The 14,735-nt window shown below is 54.0% G+C and overlaps 1 protein-coding gene across 2 annotated transcripts in view; it reads left to right on the forward strand.

Moving 5' to 3' along the window:
* Window positions 1-14,735, forward strand: part of MEF2D (myocyte enhancer factor 2D) — a 34,403-nt gene that overhangs the window by 9,412 nt on the left and 10,256 nt on the right. Inside the window, exons 2-8 of one of the 2 annotated variants that reach the window (XM_008570549.1) lie at window positions 7,501-7,692; window positions 8,309-8,512; window positions 10,156-10,293; window positions 11,315-11,525; window positions 11,759-11,815; window positions 13,597-13,787; window positions 14,284-14,304. In XM_008570549.1, the coding sequence (XP_008568771.1) occupies window positions 7,639-7,692; window positions 8,309-8,512; window positions 10,156-10,293; window positions 11,315-11,525; window positions 11,759-11,815; window positions 13,597-13,787; window positions 14,284-14,304 (876 nt within the window). In that variant the 5' untranslated portion in view covers window positions 7,501-7,638. The remainder of the gene's footprint in view (window positions 1-7,500; window positions 7,693-8,308; window positions 8,513-10,155; window positions 10,294-11,314; window positions 11,526-11,758; window positions 11,816-13,596; window positions 13,788-14,283; window positions 14,305-14,735) is intronic. The other variant, XM_008570557.1, reaches the window with a different exon arrangement.

A 14,735-nucleotide genomic window follows, 5' to 3' on the forward strand; every position in this document is an offset into this window, starting at 1 on the left:
AGAAAAAAAAAAAAAAAAAAAAAAAAAAACAACCAGAAGCAAGAGTCCTCAAGCCTTGGATTTGATAGGCATTCCAGGTGTGTGAGGAGATTGGGATGGCTGAACCTCTGCCACAAGGGCCTGTGTGTCTCGCCATGGGCCTCTGTCAACCCTTGGCCATCTGTTGCGGAGTTACTGTTCAAAAAACATGTTCCCCTTCATCAGCCCCATCCCTATTCTCCTCTGGCTTCCATATTGCCTTTCCCCTACAGCTGGAGGATGATGGACCCAACAAGGCCATCGCTTCAGTTACCTCTCCATGGAATCACACAATCCTGACCTCATTTCCTTTTGGGCTCCTTCAAAGAAGACAGGAACAGAATGTGTGGGCTGGAAGGGCACTTGGGGTACCTCGCGCACTCAAGCTACCCACTATACTGGCCAATGGGGTGAAGTCTGGAGGGGGCAGTGACTTATTCAAGGTCACACGGTGAGTTAGAGCCAGACCAGGGACTAGAATGCAGACATCCAGAACCCCAGCCCAGAGCCCCCATATTTCCCTGGACTGTTCATTGCCCTCTCTCTCTCACTTTCTTCCTACTGGGACTCAGTCTCCTGTGGCCCCCCATATACTTCCTGAGATCAGTCTGGGTGGCTCTAAGGAACTTGTGGGGTATGGTTGTTACCTGGGAGCTAGCCCAAAAGCCATGAGGGGAAGGGTAGAGCTGGGGTGGGAGGTGCTGGAGCCTGGGGGTCAGGCTGCTGCCTCTGTAGGGAGCCATAGCCATACAGTCTCACAGCAGCCACAGGAAGGATGAGAGCTAGACTACAGGAAGGACAAGCTGGGGTGAGGAAGAAGTGGAGGAGGCTCAGGAGACAGACCCTCACTGGAGAGGCAGAGAACAGGATGACCCCATCCCAGGAGATTTGCCAGGGAGAAGAGGGCGGGAAGCCTAGGGTGGGGCACAGGAGAGTTCTCCAGCGGAAGCTGGGGGGAGGGCTCCCAGCCGTGCTCCCACCCCAGTTTCTCCTCCTGGCAGTTCGGTTCTGTCCCTTAAGCTGAAACTGCAGTGCCTGCCCCCCACTTACACTCCTAGGCTGCGTTGGACCTGAGACCATCCCTGCCCCAGGCCCAGCTTTCCTGGACTGCCTCCCTTACCAGTCCAACAGCCCGCCCCCAGGTCCCTTGTTGGTGAGTTAAAATTAGCTCAGTGCCCTGGCTAAAAATAGCCCCTGCCCAGCCCTGAGGCTGCTGGGCTGGGGGAGGGGAGTCCCTGAGGGAGGGAAGATGGTGGGAACCAGGAGTTTGGATAGTGAGCCTGCCAGACAGAACTTTGAAGGGTTGGGGCTGAGGCCCTGCCTTTTCTGAACTGACCCTAGAAGCACTGTGGGGTGAAGAAAGGAGGCTGCCTTGGGAGGGTGGCAGGCACAGAGAGGGGACAGAGGGAATAAAGCAGAAGAGGAAGACCAGAGAGAGGCCCAGGCGCAGGGGTGGGAAACAGGCCCTGCAGCGGGAGATGTGAGAATTGGGCTGTGTATGGGGTAGAGGAGGACTAGGTGAGACCCCAAGCCCTGCCTTTGCTCAGACTTAAGAAGGGTAATGCCCCCCACTTCCTTTGTGAGGGAAGGGCTCCCTGTGTGAACCACAGAAAAATGCCCCTGGACCCTCTTGCCTGGGTGTTTGGGGGAGTCACGGGGTTCACCTCCCCTCCCCGTCTCCCAGACCTCCTCAGCATGTCTCTGCTTTGAGGGAAGAGGTCCCAGGGCTGAGATTCAGAGAGAATGACTAGGAAGGTTGTGAGCAGCCCTGGGGGTAGGATGGAAATTGAGGCAGGACCCAGGGGACTGACCCTCGCAGCCCTGGTCTTTGGTGCTCACCTCTGCCCCCTCTCAGGGCCTGCCTGCCCTTGGGAGCCCACACCTGGGAGAGCCTTCATGCTCCTGCCCAGGGGCTGAGTCTGGGCCCAGTCCAGGACCAACGGGCCCTATTGCTTATCCCTGCCCTTGCCCTGGGTGGGACTGCCCCTCCCTTGTCTGTCTCTTGGCTGGACTGCAGGTTCTCAGAGGGCAGGGATGGTGTCCTGTCAAGTTATTTTCCTAGTGCGACCTAGAGGCAGAGTCCTGTGAGCATTGTTGAACCTGTCTCTTGTTCTCTGCTGCTTCTCTCTGAATCTTTGTCTCTTTCTCCTGCCTCTGCCTCTCTCCTGTGGCCCTCTACTAGTCAGTCTCTGCCTCCGCTCCTGCCCCACACTCTGCCTTCTGACTTGGCTGCCTCTTTTGTCTTCTTTCCTGTGTCTGTGTGTCTGTCCCCCTCTGCCATCCCCCTCTGCGTCTCCCTCACCCACGCCTCCTCCCTCGTTAGTGAGCAGGCTGCTTGAGGCCGCCTGACTGTGGGGGTGACAGGTGGATTGGATTGTCACCCCCTCCCCCAATGCCTGCTGCTTATTTCATGCCCTGCAGCCCAGCCACAGGGAAGGGGCGGGAGGAGGGATGACAGCTGTCTCCAGTGCCTCCTGCCTTCCCCTCCAGTCCACAGCCTGCAGCCTCGAGCAGCCTGCGGGGAGGGATGAAGGGCGCATCTAATGAGAGCTCCCTTTCTCACCATCGCTCTGTGACATGGGGCCTGCTCACTCAGCCTCTCTGGGCATCTCTATTTTGACCTGCACTGGTGGGGAGCTCTGGAAGGAGATTCCCTACAGTTTCTCTGAGACTTGGGGCCACTGGGACAGAGGGTGGATGTGAGTGGAAGGGTGTGAGGGAGGAGGAAAAGCAGGCATTCTCCTGACGAGTAGGAGAGAGGGATGGAGTCTAGCCAGTGGAAAGGACTGTTCCTGCAGCTCCACAGGAAGGAGAGCCCTGCTCAGCCCTGCTGCAGCTGCAGCTCCTGGGAGGCAGCCCTGACCGCTCCCCCTCAGCCCCCCCACCACTGGCCCCAGGCCACCCTCACACAGGAACTGAGATAGCATCATTCTGAAACCTGAGAATGGTTTGAATATTGCTCAGGTACCAAGAGGTGTTACACTGGGGAGGCAGGGGCCTGTTTCTTCTCCCATGCCCCCTCCAAACCAGTCCCCCTTTAGGGTACATTTTGCATATCATTTGTACCTCATTTGCAAACATGACCCTCAGGTTCCTACTGGGTCTATAGCTCAGCTTGGAAAAATGGCTGTGTGTTGGGGGGGGGGGGGCCTTCTGGATCCCCCATGGTCTTTGGTCCCCTCAGGTCCTCCTCCTTGTCAAGGGTGGGCCTCTTGCTCCGCATCCTCCCTGCTGTCCATTTGTGGAGCTTCTCACAACCACCCTTCTCCACAGACACTGGGTCTGTGCCTGCCTCTCTGAGGCTAGCCCAGCTGTCCTCTCCATTAGGAAAGCCATGCCTTGGGCCGGCCCGTGGCTCACTCGGGAGAGTGCGGTGCTGATAACACCAAGGCCCCGGGTTCGGATCCCACATAGGGATGGCCGGTTCGCTCACTGGCTGAGCGTGGTGCTGACAACACCAAGTCAAGGGTTAAGATCCCCTTACCGGTCATCTTTTAAAAAAAAAAAAAAAAAGGAAAGCCATGCCTCTATCTGCCCCTACCCCTCGCCACCCAAGCGGTCTGCCCTGCCCAACCCTGCCCTGTCCAGGGAGACAGAAGTGAATCAGAGTCAGGTAGCTGGAGCCTCCAAGGGATACTTTGGTGACACAGATGCTGTCAGCCCTAGGAGTCATAGCTGTAGCCTGAGGTCAGGATTGGGCAGGCATTGGAGCCATCAGAGCAGGAAGGCCATCTGGCACACCCCCTATCTCTTTGGCAGCCCACGTCCTCCCAAGCCCTGGGCTCCAGATACCAGGCAGAGCAAAGGAGAGAGGGTTAGCGGAGAAGCAGCCAAGGGCCAGGTTATGTGAGAGGGCTTCCTACAGGAGGAACAGGCAGGAAAGGAGAAGAGGAATGGGGCCAGGCCCAGGTGGGAGGAGAGGCTCACATCTGGAGAGCAGATGCCTAGGCCTGTGGCTCCTGGCATTTGGTTAGGTAATTAGGCAGAGGGCTAATTAAGAAGGTCCAGGTGTTCATTAAAATCTCCCTAATTTGTTAGGAGGAAAGCTTGGACAGGATAGGCCTCCACACCTTGGATAGGGTCAGTTTAGTCTCCTTTCTGACCACCTAGGCCCTAGCCACCCCTTCCAAAGTCACGGTTGAGTTCATGTTCTTGCCCCAGGGCTTTCAAAGACCCTGCAACAACGTAGAATGGATAGCAGAAGGAGAAAGAGGTTAGTACAGACTGAACCTGCTTTGTAGGAGGGCTCCTGGTTAGATAGGAGGAAGGACTACCCAAGGCAGGGACATCTCCTCTGCCAGTGTTGGTGCAGAGGTGGGAGCAGCAATGGGGAAAGGGCCCTGGGATGCTGGGAATTATAAAAGTACTTTGGATTACTTTGACAGGGAGAGGGGATAGATGGAGCCTGATCTTTTTAACCCTGACTTCTCTCTATCAGAGGATGCTCAGTGGGTCTCTGTGGATTCCCTGCCTTCTCAGCCCTGATCCCTCTCACATCCCAGCTCCCCCAGCATGAGGCGGGGGTGGGGGGGGGTGTAGGAGATCAGCCAGGGAGCTGGTTGCCAGGCGACAGTTGCCTAAGCAACCCCATCCTCTCTATCTCCATGTGCTCAGGGCTGCTCCTTAGAAGACTTTATAGAGTCTCACCCTCTGTACCAGCCAACCTGAGGGTGGGGAGGGTTGAGGACTGAGGTGGTAGGGGATGTTGGAGGGTGGATGGTGTCCAAAGGACAGTCTTCAGGAGCAGCTGGGAGAGGAAGGGTTCTAGCTGCACAGAGTAAGAGGAGTTGGTATGGCAGCAGGACTGACAGGTTAGACTGCAAGAAGGACTTCACAACAATAAAATAATCTCTTCTTCCTTTCAACAGACATTTCTTGAACTCCTTCTTACAAGTATAGAGTACTGTTCCTGCCCTCATGAAGCTTCAGTTTCATAGGGGAGCCAAGCATTAAATAGAAGTACAGAATTATAATTAGTTAAGTTATAATTAACTTGTGATAAGTGCTAGAAAGATTGCAAGAGTGACTTTTCTGAGGGTCATGAGAACAAAGAGGATTTTCTCCAACTTGGAGGAAAAAGCAGTATTGGCTGTAAGCTGATAGAGGTTACATCTCAGCAAGAATTTGCTAATGAACAAGAGGTGGTGAGAGAAAGATAATAAAATGGCGGAAAAAGGGAAGATAGACGCTGTAAGCCAGAGGAGTGCAGTAGTTACCAGTCTAGATTGGGGTTTTCAAGGCCAGGCCAGAGAATCTCATTTAAAAAGCCAGCTCATCAAAGCTCCACACCCCTTGCCCGCTGTGTGCCCTCTCCACCTTCCCTGCTAAGACCACACCACCATAACTCTAGGAAGAATGGACTTGGGCTTGCACTGGGAAGCAGACGAGCTGAAATCCTTGGGCTGGAGCCTTTGCAATGTGTGTCTGGCAGAGATTGGGGTCCCACGTGAGGAATGGGGTGGCTGGAGCTGGTTCTGGGCCTAGGTGTCTGCTGGGCAACTCAGGGCTGGATGGGCTGATGTTGATGTCATCCCAGGGTTGGGGGGTGGGGGAATACACAGAGGGAGAGGAGGAGAGCCATGGCCCATGGAGCACCTTGAGGACAAGGAGGAGAGGAAGTGGGGTGTTGGGATCCTTCTCTGGGAAGAGCAGGAGGGGTGAAAGTTCCTTCAACAAGCAGGGAGAGAGCTGTAATTATTTATATCTGGACAGAGCAGAAGCTCTCTTTCCATCTGGGCTGGGGAAAGCCTGAGGGGCAGTCGCGGTAATGGAGAAGATGGGGAGGGTTAGTCCTGGCTCCTCCCAAGTCCCCACCTTCCCTTCCCTCATTCCCTCCATGGCCAAGATGCCAAGGCTGAACTTTGGCATCTGTTGTGGTATCTAAGGGGCCATGTGGAATGGGGCTGGAAAAGCTGAGGGAAACTCAGCAACCATTGGCAGTGGCAGTCAGGGGTGTGGGAAGGGGTCCCTTTCATCAAACATCCCAGCAACAATTCTGCCTAGGTTGGGGGAGGGGGGAGGGCACATAGAGGCTGGGACTCACCTCCCTGGACTCTTCAATAGGGTCTCTGGGCAGGGTCTATATGGAAGGGAAACTGTGGAGGAGAGGGCTGGACTTCTCTGGTCTAGGCTCCTCCCAGGACCCAACTAGAGTGGCTTTAGAAAGCATGGGTCTGGGCCGGCCCGTGGCTCACTCAGGAGAGTGTGGTGCTGATAACACCAAGACAAGGGTTAAGATCCCCTTACCAGTCATCTTTAAAAAAAAAAAAAAGAAAGAAAGAAAGAAAAGAAAGCATGGGTCCCCTGCTCACTGCCCTTCTCCAGCATCTCCCAGTGGAATCACAGAGATGGAGGGTCCCTGAGGTCATCTCGTGCCTCCATCCCACCAAGGGCCTTCCAGTCCCCGAGGGCTCACTCAGCCTTTGTAGGCACAGCATCCCCCTGGCTGCCAGTGGCCTTGCCTGTTTTGTAGAGTTTTATTGGATCATAGCCACCGTCTTTCGTTTACGTGTTGCCGTCAGCTGCTTTCATGCTACAATGGCGGAGCTGAGTAGTTGCAACAGACTCTGTGGCTTGCAAAGCCTGAGATATTTACTATTTGGCCCTTTACAGAAGAAATTTGCTGACCTGTGGTCTAGAGGAGTGGTTCGTTTGTTTGTTTGTTTGTTTGTTTGCTTGTTTTAAGCAGCAGAGCACTTTCTTCAAACAAAACTTAGGCCGAGGCTGGCCGGTTTGCTCAGTTGGTTAGAGCTTGGTTTGAGCATGGTGTTGTAACACCAAGATCAGGGGTTCAGATCCCCATACTGGCCAGCCACCAAAAAAAAAAAAAAAAGAAAAACAAATTTAGGCCAAGGCCTACTGAGTAAAATGGATTGGTGTGGAAGTACTCTGGTTGAAGGGAGATAGGGGTTCTGCAGCCCAAGGCCCACTATGGGACTCCAGGTTCCAGGTTCCACGAGCCGGGAATGGGGACCACTGCTTTTTAAGTCAGGGCCTCAGAGAAAGCCCTTCCTGGCTTCATGTATGCCATGCTTGCTGTCTACTGATTGGGCAGGTGTTCACCCAGCATGCTTTCCACACCAGGCTCCAGAATGGGAACCACTCTTCTTAGGCCACTGGGCCAGCTGGAGAGCCCAGGTGTCTACTCCAAGCAAGCTTTGGGGAGAAGGAGCTTTGGGGCGTTTTCCAAGACACAGACCCTTAGAAACCAGGGAGCAGCACGTATTCTGTCTGATCTAGAGCGCGAGGGCAGCAACCACGTAGAAAGGGCCTGGACCAGCATCCTGGGCCCTGGTGTGAGTTCCAGCTTGTGCCTGGCTGTGGCATGCCATTGCCTCAGGTAGCCAGCATTGCTTCATCTTGAGGGTGGGGCTCAAACTCTGCCAGCCTCTTCCAGGGATGCTGTGAGCCTGGCCCACATCCCCAGGAGCAGGGCTGGGGGGTATGGGGGCTGACAGTCTTCTTATGACCCTCTCCTCCCAGGAGTCTGTGCAGAAGGTGTCCTGCAGACCATGAACTGAGCACTGGTCCCAGACCGTTCATGAGCACAGTGTAAGGTGTGCCAAGACCTGCTACCCAGCAAGCCCCTCCCCTCCCTAGCACTGAGGACCCCCAGAGAAGATGGGGAGGAAAAAGATTCAGATCCAGCGAATCACCGATGAGCGGAACCGACAGGTGAGGAAGTCCTAGAGCCACAGTGGGGTGAGGGCTGGGAACTGGCCTCTGCCTCTACTCCTTCCAGATAGTCCAAGAGGGCTTCCTGAAAGAGGGGAGACTGTAGAAGCTATTACAGAAGGGGAAGGGCTGAGTTGGGAGAAGAGGATTCCTCACCTCATTGCAGCTTTTAGAACCCTGTGTCCCAGGACTCCGAGGCCATTTGTTGCTGCAACCAGATGGACCTGTGCCCCCATACAGAAGCCATATGCAAGCCTTAGGCCATGCCCAGGCACTCCCTCTTTTCCAAAATGAATCCTTCCCCTCTTCTCACCCTAGGAAGCCCTTCTCTTCTTCCCCACTGACCGCTTCATAGCTCCCAGGACAGAGGTGTAGAGTTCTGTTCATCTAAATCCTCTCCCTTCATTGAATTGGCTCTGGTCTGTGTCTTGGCCATGTGTTGGCAGAGGGTGCTAGCCTGTTCCTTGACCAGGCCAGGGACTCCTGAGAGGAGGGGCTATGTCACCCTGAGAATGGAGGCTCCTGAGGATAGGGACTATACACAGCTCCTGTAGGCCAGGACTCCTGGGTAGGCCTTGACTTAGCCAGACCCGGCTGCCCATCCGCCCTCCTGCAGGTGACATTCACCAAGCGGAAGTTTGGGCTGATGAAGAAGGCTTACGAGCTGAGCGTGCTATGCGACTGCGAGATCGCACTTATCATCTTCAACCACTCCAACAAGCTGTTCCAGTATGCCAGCACTGACATGGACAAGGTGCTGCTCAAGTACACGGAATACAATGAGCCTCATGAGAGCCGTACCAACGCTGACATCATTGAGGTGGGCCCGTGCACACAGACACCACCCCTGTGTGCCTCCACATGGGCACGTGTCCATGCAGCCCATACACACAAACCTACCTGTGCACATGCATCTGTATACCTGCCCTTCGTAACCCCTCATCTATGCACACACACAAGTAAACCCACATGCTCTCACACAAACCCAGGGCCAGAGGAGAAAGGAAGGGCAGTACAGGTGAGCAGGCCCACACCTGGGCTGCCTAGCTGTTGGGTGGGGCTACTCTCTCTGAGAATCAGTCTTCATGTCTGTCAGGCATGACATAATACCTCTCTGCCCTGTCTTCTCTCCAGTTCTCTCTCTCTCTTTTTCTCTCTGTCTCTTTCCCCCTTTCTCCATCCTTTGGTCTGCTCCTGCATCTGACTCTTCCTTTTTTGTCTCCCTCTTTGTTTCCATCTCTCCTGCTCTGTCTCTGTTCCTTGTGGGTCCCTGTGGCTATATTTTCTGTTTCAAAGAGAGCCGACATTGTGAACTATTGAATTCCTTTGGAATTCAGCTGTGGCTTTTATTGGCCACGTGGCCTTGGACAGGTGGTTTGGCCTCCCTGAGCCTTGGTGTCCACCTCCACAAAATGGGGCCAGTGGCTGCTTTGAAGGGTGCTGTGTGAATTAAATGAAACAGCCCAGTTCCTGCTTGTCACACTGAGCTGCATATACCTGGGGGTACAGAACTTGTGCCCGTGCCCAGGAAGCCACAGGCCTACTCAGAGATTTGGAAGAATTTTTTTTTTTTTTTAAAGATGACTGGTAAGGGGATCTTAACCCTTGACTTGGTATTGTCAGCACACACTCTCCCAAGTGAGCCACGGGCCAGCCCTTGGAAAAAAATTTTTAATTTTTATGTTAGAGAAAACAGATTTACTCTAGACTAGAATGTAAAATTTACATTCATTTAAAAGACAAAGCAAGTCTCTGTAAAGATATTTTGAAAATGGAGAGGGCAGCTTTGGGAGCTGCTGCAGACCCACCAGGTGTGCCTCCACTTTTTTTGGTCACCACAGTGGGTATGTGTGACAAACTCTGTCCTCTGGGCAAGGACAGAGTCTGGAGTGGTACACAGTAGGAATTCAGTAAGGGCTAGTTCCCTCTTTGCTTTTCCACATCTCATTCTTCTCTTTCTGTGTCTCCATCTCTATTTCTCTCTCCTCCTTCTTCTCCTAAGCAGAGCCCAGGGACTGGGAAGGGCAAAGCCACCCTGACTACCTCCCCATGGGGAATGCTCAGTGCCTTCTGGCCAGGGCTCACCAAAAGGTGGTCAGGCAGGGGCTGGTCCAAGGTACCAGCTCCTCAGCTTCCCCTCCCCCTGTAGGTCCCCCTCCCTACCTTTCACCTTGGAAGCACATGTCTCCGTGCCAAGTGCACTCCCTGGGTTAGGCCCACCTCCAAGTGATCCCCATATTCTGATGCCTCCCCCAGCAAGCTGATCTTCACACAGTGCCCCAGGAGGCATTGTCAGTGGGGAGGGGAGGGTAACATTGAGGGAGGGGGCCGGGGAGATGCTGGAAACCCTGAGGAAGGAGGTTGGGGAAAAGTAGGGGGATCTTAGACAAGGGCTGGAAGGAACTCAGAGCAGGTGGGCAGGGGAGGACCCTCACCCCACTGATGGTAGTGGTGCGGTTACAGACCCTGAGGAAGAAGGGCTTCAACGGCTGCGACAGCCCAGAGCCCGACGGGGAGGACTCACTGGAACAGAGCCCCCTGCTGGAGGACAAGTACCGGCGCGCCAGCGAGGAGCTGGACGGGCTCTTCCGGCGCTACGGGGTGAGCCCCACTCACTCTCTCTCTGTCGGCTCCCCCTTCCGGCCCCTCCCCCCAGGCGCTGCACAAGAAGCACAGGGAATGTGAGAGCCCTGAGGTGGACGAGGTGTTTGCCCTGACCCCCCAGACGGAAGAGAAATATAAAAAGATAGACGAGGAGTTTGATAAAATGATGCAGAATTATAGACTGGCCGTGAGTAGTCGCATGGAGGAGAGCCTCCCTGTGGTGCATGGTGTGGCTTCGCGCCCGGCCCTCGGCTGCCTCTGATGGATGTCCTGCTCTGAGCCACGCTGGGGCTAGTAGTAACCACTGAGGAACTTCTGACCTTGGTCATGATAAACCTGTGACCCTTGCTGAGACTCATCTTGGATGAAGCATATCCAAAGTGGTCTGGAGTATCTCCCTCACCAGCAAGAAGTGTGTAGGTGACATGAGATCCTTAGAGGACAAGAAAGTAGAGTGTGCACTTTGTTCAGATCTTTTTGGGGGAGAGACCCCCTTGGGCCTGCTCTGATGCCCCAGCCTAAGACACTCAGTGTTGTTTAGGGGAAGCAGTACTGCTAATGGGTAAGCAGTGAGGTGGGTGTGAACTCCTCTGCAGCAGGCCAGATAGATGAGAGACTGCAAGTGAAATGATGCCCTGACCCATGGCGCAGGCCTTTAACAGCTGTGTGTGGGGATCTGGGTCTGTATTCAGGGCCTCTAACCTGCTCCCGGTGTGTCCTGCCTGGCTGAGGACTAACCCACCTCCACTAGGGGGTGTCCCTGGTCCTGTCTGCAGTGAGGAGAGCCTTGTTCTCATTCTCTGGGCCAGAGCTGGATCCTGAAGCATTCCCACCAATGTTCTTCCTTGGTGGGAGTGGCCTGCAGGACTCCAGGAGGGCCCAGGGCAGAGCTTGAGCTGCTGGCCTTAGGATGCACAGCCCAGAAACTAGAAGAGCCCTTATCTGCCCTCCCAGGCAAAGTGGGTCCAGGATAAGGGGCCGACCTGGCCTGACCCTGCCACTCCGTCTTTCTGTCTAGTCAGCTGTCCCGGCCCCCAACTTTGCCATGCCTGTCACGGTGCCCGTGTCCAATCAGAGCTCACTGCAGTTCAGCAATCCCAGCAGCTCCCTGGTCACTCCTTCCCTGGTGACATCATCCCTCACGGACCCACGGCTCCTGTCCCCCCAGCAGCCAGCACTGCAGAGGAACAGTGTGTCTCCCGGCCTGCCCCAGCGGCCAGCTAGTGCGGGTAAGTGAGCTGGTAGGTGGGTATGTGAGGTGGAAATGAGGTGTGGTGGCAGCTTTGGGACTCCATTTTCAACAAGGAGTATTTCCTTCACCCACCACAGCATTCCCATTTGTGTGGCTCCTGAGGGAAGGGACTATGACTCCTCCTGGGATCCCCTCTTCCTGTTCAGTCCCCAAGACTCAGTCTAGAAGGGGGAGTCCTGTTAGCTCATCATGGTTCTGTTTCTCCTCCAGGGGCCATGCTGGGGGGAGACCTCAACAGTGCTAATGGCGCCTGCCCTAGCCCTGTCGGTGAGTTCAGCTGTCTTTTTACCTGGGGATGGGGAGGTCTGCCTGCTCAGTGGCCTCAGGGGTCCAAGGACCAAGAAGGACCTACATTAGAGGAGAGGAGGATCCCAGGACCTGAATTAGAGTCAGAAGATTTTTAAGCCTATGGATTTTGTTGTCTGTAGCAGTGATTGGTATGGAGGATCAGCAGAGATATAGGCTCACAGAATTCTGGACAAACTGTAAAGATGGACCAACATTTCTAGTTGGAGGGGGAAGATCCAAGTCTTTCCAGTTGGGTGGCTATGGAGTATGAGAATGCTTGGCATTGCCTAGACAAACAGTAGGCACAGACTCACACACGCACTCACACTTGCGTTCAAACATACGTACATTCTCACTCCTATGGAAATATCCAGACCTTAGATGTGTACTTGTGAGCACACATCACATGCATAAGCCACTGAAGAAAGGCTGCTCCCCTGCACCTCCCCCCAACCCCTGGCAGCTGACAGCCCCTCCTGCCCTGAGCCGTTGTCCAGCTGGGTGACTGAGACTTCGAATGTCACCATTGACGTCACCCTGACATTCCTGCCATTCCCAAAGTGATCTGGGAATTGGGATGGAAGCAGCCACACACTTCCAGGACAACAGTGTGCTCTTAGGGGACAGAGCAAGGTGGCATTTTTGACTGTGGTCACTCCCACATCCTTGGACCTCAGAATCCCCTAGCTCAGCCTCAGTCACCATATAATACCTCCCCAGCAATAATTGTGTGTTGGGGTCAGGAAATTGGGAGAATTGGTGAATACCCCTACCTCTCCAAGCAGAAGGCCAGAGAAGTGCTTGCAGACCTTAAGGAAATATTAGTACTTGTAGGCCCTCAAGTCCAGCATGTGGAAAGTTGGTGAGAGCCCTGGCTTGGCCTCCAGCCAGCTGTGTGGCCCTGGTCAAGTTATTACACCTCTCCCAACCAGGCTCAAGTTTCCTCTTCTGTAAACAGGACTAATGATACGTGTCCTGTCCATCCTACAGGGTTAATGTGAGGATTAAATGAGATAATGTGTGTGGAAGGTCTGTGTAGATTGTGGAGTGGGACCAAATGTAAAAGATAGTTATTATGCTTATTATTACCAGGCTAATTGTGGTGGTGGCTGTGCTATCAGTCACCAATGCCAATAACTCCATTACCACCAGCGAATGGCTTGTCTCCCCCAAGTTGTGAACAACTTGTCATGTACTGATGCAAATCACAGCATCCCAGCTCATGGCAGAGGGAGCAGTCTGAGTGGTTGGTAGTTTGCCCTGGTGATCAGGCTTCTCACTGAGACCCAGATTCCAGACTGCTACCCCTTCCCTGTCCTGGTCATTGTGGGTCCTGTCTGGGGCAGATTGTGGGATCTGAAAGAACTGGACTTGTTCCCTGTGGAGAACAAAGAAGAGAAAACATGGGGAGAAGCTTGTTGCAGAAGAACCTCTTGGCCATTGCGGGGGCCAGAGGCATTGGTTGCTTTCCAGTTCTTCCCACCAACCTCAGAGCTCCCCCCACCACCTACCACATCACATGCATCTTGGAGGCAGGGGAACAAACCCAATGATTAGTAAGGGGTACTGTCCTCTCCTTATTCCTGAGACAGGAAGGTTTTAGGTAATATGAGATAGCTCAGCACCCACTCAAAACCTTATCATGGCTTTGAGAGGTTCTGGGTGACAGTACTGGCATACTGGCATGGGGAAGTTAACAAGGCTGAGGATTAGGGTAGGCCCGTGTTTCGCCTTTTACCCTCATCTTGTCACTTCTCCAGGGAATGGCTATGTCAGTGCTCGGGCTTCCCCTGGCCTCCTCCCTGTGGCCAATGGCAACAGCCTAAACAAGGTCATCCCTGCCAAGTCTCCACCCCCGCCTACCCACAGCGCCCAGCTTGGAGCTCCCAGCCGCAAGCCCGACCTGCGGGTCATCACTTCCCAGGGAGGAAAAGGGTTAATGCATCACTTGGTGAGTAGGTATCTGGGCCAAGGGCAGGGGCTGGGGAATGGGAGAGCAGGGAGAGGGGAAATAGCAGACATCTAGCAGGAGAGATGAAGGTTAGCCAGCAGTCAGAACATCCCAAGAGGGACCATGGAAGCATGGCTTTTCATGAGCTTGCTCCTCCCAGCAGGCCTTTTAAGAGGTTGGAACACAGAAATACCAGCCTAAGGGCAGTGAAAAGGGACAGGAGGTAGGAGGGAAGGTCCTATGATGGGGGATAATAGAAAGGATTTGCCATTTCAGCAGGAAGGATGGGGATTAGATTATGAGGATCTTCTAACTGATTGGGGATGTAGCATCTTCTGTAAATTAGGACAGTGCAGAGCTCTCTGTCCGTCTAGGCTGGGCAGAGCCATCCTGCTCTTAGGCAGAGGGTGGATGGAATGGCTATGGGGATGGAAGTGTGGGGAGATGGCAGGGTCCAGAGACTGAATCATCCCCTTGGTTTTATTTCTGCTCTCAGACTGAGGACCATTTAGATCTGGTAAGTGAGGCTGTGAGATGTTTGCTGTGGCTTTGAATTCCGGGTCAGCCCTTTCTCTGTGTTCCCCAGCATGAAGTGTGTGTGTGTCCTTGCTGTTTCGCCTATGTGTGTAGTGGTGTTGTTTATTTGGTTATTTGCCAGGGGCTGTGCTCAGTGCCATGCGGAATACAGAGGTGAAGAGGGTGAGAGTGAGGGGATTGACATGCATGTGTGCATACCTGTGTACATGGATGTCTTTATGTGATGTTATATTTATTCAGACACAACTTCCTGTGTGCGTGTATATATGTGTATGTGTATGTGTCAAGGGGAGTGGGCCAGCCCCAGGCCTCAGAGGTCCCAACCCTGACATCTAGTTTAGGCCCTTGGACCAGAGGGCTGGATCCCACTAGCCCTCTGACTCCACTCAGGCCCACAGGGCATTCTTGGAA

The sequence above is a fragment of the Galeopterus variegatus genome, unplaced genomic scaffold (genome assembly GCF_000696425.1).
Source record: "Galeopterus variegatus unplaced genomic scaffold, G_variegatus-3.0.2 Scaffold33, whole genome shotgun sequence".
In the NCBI taxonomy this organism is placed as follows: domain Eukaryota; kingdom Metazoa; phylum Chordata; class Mammalia; order Dermoptera; family Cynocephalidae; genus Galeopterus; species Galeopterus variegatus.